We start from the raw sequence: 11934 nt of genomic DNA, 5'->3' as shown, positions 1-11934 counted from the left end.
ATGAAGTATATCCAATCCAATCTAAGCTATTCACTCATTGACTCGACATCTCAAACGATTTTTAGAAAATAAGCCCAAGGAAATGTGTTAAAAAATAAAAGCCGACCAATATGAAATGACATGGTCTTAAATTATGTCAACATTGCTTCTGTGTTTACATAAATGTCTTCAGGCTAATCCATCTGCATGCAAGCAGAAAATGCATTGTGAGTAGATATATTATATCAGTACAGTATATGGAATTACTGCAGCCTAATATTGCTATATCTCAGCCTGCAGGTGGTCTTTCATGTGGAGTTAGGAACAGGATGTTCTGTGGTTTTATTTGACCGTGCCGGCTCGAGTATCTAAGTTAGTCTCTTACTCCCAGCGGGTGACGATATCCTCCCAATCCTGCTCCTGCTGCTCCTGAAATCCATCGGATGGTTGACTCAGGGATGATGAGGGCGTTTTACACTTCCAATAAAATGACTCAACACTCACATTCAGATGCTGTCACGCTGAAACGAGTGACATGACAGCACATTTTTCGGGATTAAATTAAATTAAAGCTTGCAGCCTGCTGTGTTTGTCACCGCTGGCATGCAGATCCAGATTGCTTTGAGGGACTTCATATTTTTAACTGATATACAAAACAAAGAGATGTCTGGGTGCAGTGTTTATTTAGATGTGAAGCTACTGTATGTACATTTCTGGACTGATATTCACTTAATTTGATGTATTACACTACTAGATTGTAATACACTTTGTTCCTTTTGATTAATAGAGTGTCAGGTTAAATTCACATTCCCCTCATTCAGCTGGGATTATTAAATTAAACTCCAATTTATTCTACAGGACAGATGAGCCTGTGTTAAATCACCAAATTAATAAAGTTGATCTCCATGTTTCACTGAGTATATCACCTGCAGGAAAGAGTTTCAGCAGGTACCAGTGGGGATTCAGATCTGATTAGTGAGGCATGTAAACAAACCAGACAGGTGAATTAGATGTACCTTGTCAACGAGGTTGTTGACTCTTGAAAAGCAAGCGCCTTTTTGGCAGAAATTCAATTAAATGTTCAAATACCTGGAGCAGCAGCTTCATGCACACGCTATAAACAAAATGTGCACATCATTAACATTTCAGCTGACCTTTTCTCAGTGTCAAAATATACCCAATCACGTCAGATAGCAACAAATAAACACCAGAAAATCAGAGAAATATCTTCCTGCATGCAGAATCACATATAACAGTGTAACCTCAGGGAGCTTCACTTATTGGAGGCATTACTGCGTATTTTCCATGGCTGACAGTTGAATTATGTCCAAATAGAAACAGATAAAGCACACAGTCATGCTTATAGGGCCATCTTGTGGCTATACAAAGCATTAGAGTCATTCACACAAAATGACTATTAAATACAGAACTCAAAAGTAGGTTGCATTACAGAGGCTTTAAATATATAGATTATATCAGTTAGTCTGTTGATCATACAACATTTCATTAAGAATGCCTAGCATGTTAAAGGTGACACATGTATAGTGTGTGATAAACAACGTCTCCACTTCCTTTCAACAAGTAAAAGCAAGTTTATGGGTCTTTTTCTGACACTAAAAGCATATTTTGTTCCCACCTCTCTCTCACTTCCTAAATGGATTGTACTAAAAGGAGGCTAATCTCGAGTGAAGATCAATATAGGGGCCTCGGTGTGAAAAAAGGGATTTGTTTTTTGATGTTACGCTTCTCAGACATGCAATACAGACAAAAGGCTTTCACGTTAAAATGCCACAGTGAGCACACATGCAACTATATCTCATATATCTCATAATAAAAAAAATTATGATAAAACAAATGTGTGTCCTTTTTTAACCTCAGACACACTAGAAAGCTTGTTCATAGACATAAGGAATTAGGGACAATATTTTCAGTTCCTCATTATGTGACATCTCACATCACTTTCTTGTTACTGTTTCTCCACCACAGAGTGAATTTGCCTGTGAGTGTGTGGTGTTTCACAAATATCTCAATACTGATTGTAATTAAGATAGCGGAATGACTCAAACTGAAATAAACACTACCTCAGCGACTTTAGCTCGGGCTTCTTCTTCTCTTCAACTAACCAGAACAGAGTGCAGATATTGAATAATTTATATATTTTTTATACTTTACTTTACCACATACCAAGTTATCGTTAATTTGACTGTATATTGGAGATGTGCTCTTTGAAAAGTCATTTAAACCCCACACAATTTAGACCAAGGTGTAGCACAGTGCTTTTAGAGTAAAAACAACATTCAAGCTACACAAGATTTCAAGATTATAAATAAAAGACTATGTCAAGTCTAATATTACAATATTAATAAGTTCATTCACCTCCCAGCTGGACCTTGACAATCATTTTTGCCCAGATAATTGACAAGTAACTAAATACAAACAACACTTTTCAAACTAATTGTGAGAGGAAAACTGATACATTAACATAAATATATTTATGATATGTTAATGGTTATACAATGACTAACTAGTACAAATTCATGAGTATGTTCATTATTGGTTATTAAAGAAAGACTTAATAAACACATTTTTGTTCCTGAAAAAACCCAATTTAGCAAACTCCAAAACAATTAAAATAAATGGCCTTGTTGCGCAACATATTGTAAATTCCCTAAGCCACAAATTACTCATTTGGCAATATTCAGCCTGGTCAAGAGCAGAAATGAAACTTAAAAACTATTGGATGGGCAAAACCATATCCCTGGAACACTTACACTTACAGTATGATAAATGGCTTTAACTTGTGTTTAAACAACGTAGTGTTTGTCCCTTTACTAAATGAAAATATCTGAGTATTCCTTCCATCCCCAGAGGAGTGAGGCTGAAAGGGTCTGACAGTAAGTCAGTAATCTGTTAGCCATGTTTAGGGGAAGTGATGCAACATACTGAATCATTTGTCACACATTCTTCTATTTCCCAAGGGAGGCATAACTCAAAGCCCCCACGATAGTAAACCTATTACTGGAAATGTGTTAGTAGCCTTAAGCAAATGACAATAAGTAAACCGTTAATATAATCAGTTGTGTATATTCTAATACTGCTAATAGCCAGAGCTTAAAATGCTCCAATGAAAAAAGATTATAATATTCTCAAACCTTATTATTGTAGTATTTTAAATGAGTTGTATCCTGTGGCAACCAAAAATATCTTTGTTTTGATATTTTACATATTTACTTTTTGAGGAAAATGCAATTTTAGGTTATTATGTGTGTGTCAGTAGCCTATTTCTTTATTCATACATTATTAATCAGTATATTCTATTTTCTGCGCCTGGCACGGAAACAGTATGCTATTATTCATGCTCTGTCAACACTGTTGTTGTTCAGCGTCACAGAAAACGCGTTTGCTTCTTCTTTTGTTAACATTTTGTTATGGTGTTGTTGTTCTGAGTTTGATTCTTCATGTTTTATTGCACCTATTATAATTTGCTTTGGATGAACGCATCAGCTAAATGCAATGTAATACGTATGTAAACGTATATTACTTATTGGAAAAGAGGATACCTAGAATATAAAACCTAATCAAACAGCTTTTCTAAAATGAATTGTGATAAAAGTTATAAGAAGCTGGGACCTGTAGGTGTTACAGAAAGAAAGTATTTACTTCTTCTTTTACCTTCACTTTATGGAAAAGAGGACCTGTTCAGTTTAAAATATAAAACCTAAAATATTAAAACAGCTCTTCAGAAATACAGAAGAAACCCTGACAAACTAAAATGAGTTGTGTTGAAAGCTATGGGAAGTTATGAGCTTTAAGTGTTACACAGATAAAGATATTTCTTCTTCTTTACCATTACTTGCATTTCTGTTTGCCATGTATATAAATGTTATGTTTATAAATGTTTTATGTGACGGGAGTAAGGATGGAAATTAGCTCAAAGCTAAAATCCGGCTCACAATTAAATGACATGAAAATACTTCTCAGAAAAGAGGACCTGTTCAGTTGAAAATACAAAATGTAATATTTTGTTTGTAAAGCTACAGGAAGTTGTGACCTGTAGGTGGAATAAAGTTGTTTCTTATTTTTCTACCTTAACTTTTCAAAGAAGGGGACCTAAATAGAAAACCTAAAATATTAAAGCAACTTTTCATAACATTTGAAGAAACACTGAAACCCTAAAGTGAGAAATCTATAGAACTAATGATCTTTAGTTTACATGTTGAATAAAGATTTCTGTATTTAACATTTAAACTAAAGATCATTAGTAAATAAATAAAGATTCCTTTATTTAACATTTACCACTGCAGGCAAATATTTCTGCTTTCTTTTTTACTTTTTGGAGAAGAGGTACCTGTCCAGCTTGAAATATAAAACCTAAAATTATAGTCGGATTAAACAATGAAAATGAAAATGTATATTTTTCTACAGGAAGTAGTGACCTGACAATGGGCGGGACTTCTGCTGTCATTGAAGTCTCACTGAACCCGCTCTCCCCTAATTCACAAACTGGGGTCAGGGGCCCCCTTCAGGTCTTTTATAAGGATTCTTGGGATGAACTCATTGCCACGGTATTATCTTCCTCTAAAAACATAAATAACCAGTTTTAGAGTGCAGATATTTCTGTGTTTTTGCAACAGAGCGTGGGGGGTTACACTTGTCTTTTAATTGGTTTCTCAGGGTGCTGCTGGTGTTTTATCTTCAGCTGTGGATGGCTGAATGGTGAGCCGTAAAAAAAGAAAAAGAAAGGAAGCTTCCCCTGGCAGGCATCTTCCCCCTCAGTCAGTCTGACCGCCCACAGTCCGGGGGGAGAAAGTGCTGCTTTGTGAATGAAGGGAGCGGCGGAGGGCAGAAAACAAACTTTACCAAAACCATTTCCGACGTTTTCACTTCCAACCGGACACGTTTCGACGGTGCAACAGGCGACACCTGGCCGACGAGCAGCGAAGAAAACACGGTAAGTCACGACGTGTTTTTAGGATCTTGTGTGGCAGTGATAGAAAGCAGATTGACAGGGGGTTTTTTTCGACGGAAAGATGCATGCATTGCAGGCTGACCGTGACTGGAATAACTGCCATGAGATGGGAGATAATTCCAGGGCAGAATTTTAACTCCATAGTCTCTTTTTACATCCTAAAACCTCTGTTTTTGTCCCAACGTGGTATGCTTACAGAGTGCATGTCGTGCAAACTAATGGAGCTTCTTTAAGGACTAATTTGTGTCGCTATCCTTAAATCTGTGACGATTTTAAGATCTTCAGGGATGAAAGTGGGTTGCTAAACTGCATGTAGTGCTCTGCTTGTTGCTAAAAAATGGCACATTTGTATTGTATTTTACATTATGTGCACATGTATCCCGTTTATTTACAGCTAAAAGCATTTTTGGTCGTTTCATACAAAACTTCCATCTGCTTTGCCAGTGTGAGTTTCGCAACATTTCATGACTCATGCATAAGACGTGCATTCCCAATGTCACCACAATAGACTCATAGAAGACTCATTCATGATATTATGAGGTTTCTCTTCCAGGGAGTCTGGTCTGCAAGTGGTAAACATAAGATTTGATTACAGTACTGTGAACACGCTTTGGAAACAGTAGCCAGTCCTTTTCAGTGGCTCAGATTGTGTGTCCCTTCAAATGAAATCCCAGTGCTGCTTCAGTTTAATAAACCACAGTGTTGACACTTTTATATGACTGAGCTTTATTAGCTTTTAAGATGACCAGGTTTCACAGGTTTTAAGAATATTTCTATATTTCCTTGAATGTGTAAACCTACTTGCAGATAAACCTGATTCTGATGTGGAAGAAGACCGGGTGACAATATCATGATATTTCTGATGTAATACCCCACTTAGTCTGAATCAACACTTTTATATTACTGAGGTTTTACTTTATTAGCCATAAGATTACCAGGTTTCACACGTTTTAAGAACATTTCTATATGTCCTTGTTAGTGTAAACCTTATTGGCAATGATTGTGACATGGAAGAATGCTAGGCTATAGCAAATATCATGATATTTCTGTTCCCCACTATTGACATTATAACAATAATAATAATACACTTTATTTAAATAGCACATTTTAAAACATAGTTACAAAGGGCTTTCACATAAAATGGAAAAAATACACAGAGAAAGTGAACTAAACATCAACATGTAAAAGCAGTTCAAAAATAAATGAAATGTAACAAAAAATAAAAAGCAATTATAAGAAAAGGGAGTTTTTAAATGTGACTTAAAAGAGGTTGTAGGTTTCGCAGGCCTGATCCCCTCACGCAGATCTTTCCGTCGCTAAGAGCAGGAACATTGAACCTACAATATCTAGGGTTCACTATTTGTGCATTGAGACAATATTTACACAATGAGATTTCATCAGTAATGTTTTCTGAGGAATGCAACTTTTTTTTGTAGAAGCTCCCCTGCTGAGGTTATTTCGGAGAAGCTGTAAATCATGGTGGTCAGTCTGGCCTGTGTGGCCTGTCTCTGCCTGGTGGTGGTAGTCCGAGGCGACCCCTGCCTCATCATCAGCGAGATCAACGCCGACAACCCCCGACTGGACACCACTGAGTTCGTGGAGTTGTATCACACGAGTGGACAACGCTCCTCCCTGGACGGCTACACCCTGGTGTTCTTCAACGGAAACGGAAACATAGCCTACAAGGTGCTGGACCTCAAAGGCCACAGCACAGACGACAGGGGGTTCTTCCTGGTGGGCTCGGTGGACATGTTGCCCAAACCCGCCATCCTCCTGCCTCCCAACACCGTCCAGAACGGGCCCGACGCCATCGTCCTCTACCACACGTCTGCATCTCGCTACAACGAGAAGATGAACGTCACCGCCTTCGGAATGGTGGACGCCGTGGTGTACATGACCCGGCGCACTGGAGGGGCGGAGTTCCTCGCTGAGACTCTGACTCCAGGTGAGCCGGCGTTTGTGGAGGATGAATCGACCCTGGAGGGGGACGAGTCCATCGAGAGGTGCCTGCTGTCTGAAGATCGCTGGGGCTTCCAGGTGTCCTCCCCCTCCCCGGGTCAGAGGAATAACTGCACCCCTCCTGCCGCTCCAGCCACCATCCCTGTGATCACCGAGCTGAAGCTGGGAGGAGGGCAGGTGGACGGCTTCGTGGAGCTGACGGAGGCTCCGGCTGCGGGTCCTCTGGCGCTGGTTGTGTTGGACGGGAGAACGGACAGGGTCAGCGTGAGCGTGGACGTGAACTTGGAAACATCCAAGAACGGGTTGATCTCTGTGAACATAGAGAAGAGCTTCATGAAAGGTCAGTGTGCTGTGGGTTTGTTGGGATCTTATGCTGGAAAATGTTATTTTGTTTATGATTGCTTTTGGGTTGAGCTTTCTAGTTCATCAGGGAATTTTGGTACCTTTTCATTTGAGTTTATTTAAAGAATAAGCACCTTGAGATGAACCATATTGTTTTGAAAGGAGTCCTTAACAAAAAAAGACACACACATAGACAAAAGCTCTCCCATGCTTACTAATATACATATCCTGAATTACATGTAATACTACAGCGCTATACACAGCATACAGTATATATGAGCATGCATCAACACATTTAGAAAGAGATGAGAGAAAGAGAAAGGAACAAAAATCATCATTCTTTAAATGAAATTAGAAGCAAGAGCAGGTCGTTTGAAAGTGAAAAGAGATTTTAGTGAGCTGGGAATTTGTTTTAATCAGACGGAGCTTTAAAATTGCAAGTCCTCATGGACTCCTAGGAAGGAAAAAAAGGGGTCTCGGTGAGCCTCAGGCTATACGATGACCTATATGGAATAAATTACTCTTTTAATTATTCACTCACTTTCGTTTTATTGTAAATTATTTGTTCCTGTTTTGATTTCTTCTCAGGAGATGATTCTGGGGCAGTGGCTATTTACAGTGGCAGAGCCGTGGACTTCCCCCTGGGCAGTCCACTGAGCCAGATTCAGCCTCTAGATGCGTTTGTGTTTGCTGGACCTGGAAACAAGCCAAGCGCCAACCTCACTGAGACTCTCATCCCCGGCAGAGAGCCCTACCAACTCAGCAACAGGCAAGACACTATCTTGAGGGGTCTCCTCCATCAAGTAAAACCAAACCAATGTGACTGCAGTACAGAACAAGAGTTGAGGCGAAAGTGTTGCGAAACACATTGAAGCATTTCTCTCTAAGGGTCAGCTTGTGACCATTGTTCCTCTTTGCTGATACATTTTTAACCGTTTGGTGCGTCATCCCTGTGGAGCAATCGTCGCAAGTAGACTTTCTTTCACACTGAGTAGAAGACATGGAAATTGATTTTGAAATTGCAAGTTCACAGTAATTTGCACGTCACTGATGAGAACTGAAGGTTACAAAACAATACTGAAAGGTTTTCAGTTATGCTAGCGTTGCCGTGAGGCTTTACTGAAGTGCAACTGCTTGGAGCAAAATGCTGAGGACAAACATGACAAAAAGAATGTTTAATATTTAACATTGTTGGCAACAGCTGATGTGGGTTTTATTAGTGTTGCAGTCATTTAGTCACAAACAAAAACGTATGGACCTTTATTAGAAGCTATAAAGCCAACCAGCTGGTTGCACTCGGATAAAATAAGGGTTGATTCATTTGATTTGTTTTTTAATTATTTCATTTTTGTTTCAGTTTAAGAGAGGGGGGCTACTATCTGAGTCGCTGTGGTGTGGCCACCTGGGCCAGAGACCCTGGTGTCTTCTGGGAGGCCCCGCAGACCCCAGCTCAGCCAAACCAGTGCCCCTGGCCAAAGATCTGCCCGCACAGCATGGGTGAGTGCTGCATGAATGTTATTTATATTATATACCGAACATTATTAAGATCTGTATTTGGTTTGATTCAAAAGAAGATTCTTCCTGCAGTTTGCATGCAGTAAGAAAGGGAATAGGTCATGATTGACAGGCAGTATGAACGCCCATCTGATTCAGACATTGTGCAAATTACATAACGTTTGGCCATGATAAGTAGGCATGAGAACAAGATCATGAAGTAGTGACAATGAATCAACAGTGAAGAGAAATAACGTGTGGCTGTGAGAAAAACAGGATGAGTCATCTGCAAGGAGAGACTGTTAATGTTGAATACTTGGCACATTAGGAGCTACATGTGTAGGCATGCAATCATGGATCATTTCTACTAAATGTCTTATTAATCTTGAGGAACAATGGAATAATTCTCAGACAGACATTCGTCATCATGCCCACCCTGCAGTCTGCTGACCGCGGGGAAATTGTTTATTTTATCATTGGTCAGCTGAGGAACTAGGGAACAAAGCTACATCACTGACACAGGTATTACAAATTAAAGAACTGAGATCTGGTGATGGATGTTGCTTCAAGAATCAACCAACATTAAGAGAAATGAAAGATAATAATGAACTCAGAGAATCAGTTTCCTTGTGGACTTCTTCCTCTTTTCCCTTGAAAAGATGTATGTGTAAATGGTTTGGAAACATATTGTAGAATGCAGCTAGATTTTTCAAAATATGAAAGAGAAAAATATGCAGCAAGCAGCCAGATATGATTTAAGATAGGAACTCTTGGATACATTGACTTTTAAAGATTAAACACCTTATTTGTATTCTTATTATTCTTATTATAACATATTCTTATTATTAAAGCTCCAAGCAGCTACTGAATGGACCTGGTGGTGAGATTTCTTTCTCCACTTCTTTTCCCAAGATCAGGAAAAGATTTTAAACCTTAAGATCCTCAAAATCCTGACAGATTCTGATTTTTATTTATTACAATATTAAGCATCGGCTCGTGTCCACCCTGCCTTCGGTTACACCTGGAAAAGACTTCAAGGTTCGCCAAACTTTAATGGAAGAGAAAAAAAACGATTATGTGGGAAATACTTCTTCTAAATTCTCATTGAATTGATTCCTGAAAGATGATACTGCCATCTGTTGCACTTTATAGGTATTGTGTTACTGTCCCAAACATAAAATGAGAGCATTAATATAATTAACGTTCTTAATGTCTCTTTATATTCATTCAAATGCATTCAAAAAAATTGCTTAATAAACTCAATCCCATTTCTGCCAATATCAAAATAGACACCACTCTCAAACATGCCTAAACAAATATAAAGTTATGGCCAGCAGAAACTTAGCTTGGCATAAATTATTTGAAGCAGCTAGCCTGATCATGTCCAAAAGAAACAAATTCTGCCTAAAATAATCTGTAAAGTTATTTTATTAGCATGTTATGTGTCTGTTAAGTCAACCCAAATACCACAGTGAAACTATTCCTTTAACAGCAGCAAATTCAAACCTTTCCTTATGCGTTAGTGACTCCAGGAGGCACCGATTCCCCTCCCCACCTCCCACCCTGGGGGAACAGTGACTTCCTGATCAACGAGCTGAACACGGACACCCCCGGCGCCGCTGAGGACGGCGAGTACATCGAGCTGTGGCACCCGTCGGGGCGCCGGGTGTCCCTGCAGGGCATCTGGATCCTGCTGTTCAGCGCGCACAACAACAAACCCTACAGGGAGATCAGCCTGAGTGGACACTACACCACCTCTAAGGGCTACTTCCTGCTGGGCAGTGACAGGCTGGTGCCGGCCCCGTCGCTCCGCCTGCCCCCCAACACCATCCAGAACGGGCCTGACGCTGTGGCGCTGTATCGAAGCCCCTACGGCCCGCCGTCCGCCTCACAGAGGGGCATCCCCACCAAAGGGCTCATGGATGCGGTGGTGTACCGGCAGAGGGGGTCGGATAAGGAGGCGCAGGATCTGAGTAAAGCTCTGACCCCGGGACAGCTCCCTCTGCTGGAGGACCCCGAGGTTCTGCCCGGAGACGAGGCCCTCAGTCGCTGCAGGGGCCTCTACCCGTACGACCTGTCCGCTTTCTCAGTGAGTGCAGAGGTTTCTCACAGCATGTTGAATTCAAACACTTTGTTAGTACTAACTCTGATGTGGCCAAGTGGCAGAAACACAAGATTGTGGAAAACATCTTTAATTACCGTAATTTTCGGACTATAAACCGCACTGGACTATAAGCCGCAGGTGTTTTAATGTTTAATTACCATATGTAAGGGTTCGTGCACAGAGGGGATTGTCGGGAAAGCGATGGCTGTTTGAGGAACCTCCCATTTATTAACATTTGAACAAACAAGTTGCATATTTGCATAACGTATTCAAGTGTTACCATTTAGTGCAATAGTAGCTACAGAACATGTACTGTGCTGTGTAAACTGTACTGTATCACATAGCGTTTCAGACACACAAACTTTTCAACTTTCAAACTTAAACGGTGTGCTCCCAGCGCACGTAACGGCAGGGATCTACAGCAGTGGTTTTCAACCAGTGGTACGGGGACAAACTGTCTCGCTCTCGTAATGTCTGTCTGTCTTGCTCTCGTAATGTCTCTCGTACCACTCTCGGTTCCACTTTTACTTTTGCGCGCTACCTGTCTCACTCTTTTCCGGCCTCCAGCTTTTCCTGCTGGAGCCCCCGCTTAAAGGTGGGGGGCGCGGCCCGGCCATAGAGCCCATAGAGTTAAAGGTGGTGGACTGTAACCTGTAAAATCCATAGATTTAGGAGGTCCCCTAGTGGCCGTTAGCTGTAAAAATCCATAGATTAGCCGCACCGTTATATAAGCCGCAGCGAAAAATGGGAAAAAAGGCGCGGCTTATAGTCCGAAAATTACGGTAAATAATGTAGGGAAAGGGAAGTTTACTTATTCACCTTTTTGCTGGGAAAAAGATGAGAATACAGCTACCGCTCATATTTATGAATATGATGCTAGGTCAGGTTAGCCTAAGTCTGCACAAAGACGCAGGCAAGAAAATAATCATGATACGTGTAATTTTAGTATGTACAAATGTTTAAAATATAGAACGTACAAATAAATAAACACAAATACAAATTTGACGAAAATAAATACAATCAAAAATAACTAAATGAATAAACTAAGAAAAAACTAATCATACATACAAAGTGAAAATTGAGTAAA

At 40.1% G+C, this 11934-nt stretch overlaps 1 protein-coding gene across 1 annotated transcript in view; it reads left to right on the top strand.

The window, feature by feature from the left end:
• The first annotated feature begins 4428 nt into the window (after window positions 1-4428).
• LOC307024394 (uncharacterized protein) overlaps window positions 4429-11934 on the top strand; it is an 18308-nt gene continuing 10802 nt past the window's right edge. Inside the window, exons 1-6 of the mRNA XM_079658462.1 lie at window positions 4429-4544; window positions 4654-4930; window positions 6385-7247; window positions 7838-8018; window positions 8607-8746; window positions 10267-10876. Of these exons, the coding sequence (XP_079514588.1) occupies window positions 6425-7247; window positions 7838-8018; window positions 8607-8746; window positions 10267-10876 (1754 nt within the window). The 5' untranslated portion in view covers window positions 4429-4544; window positions 4654-4930; window positions 6385-6424. The remainder of the gene's footprint in view (window positions 4545-4653; window positions 4931-6384; window positions 7248-7837; window positions 8019-8606; window positions 8747-10266; window positions 10877-11934) is intronic.

Source organism: Notothenia rossii (genome assembly GCF_949606895.1).
Source record: "Notothenia rossii genome assembly, chromosome: 11".
Taxonomy (NCBI): Eukaryota; Metazoa; Chordata; class Actinopteri; order Perciformes; family Nototheniidae; genus Notothenia; species Notothenia rossii.
This window is presented reverse-complemented; position numbering and strand designations above follow the sequence as displayed.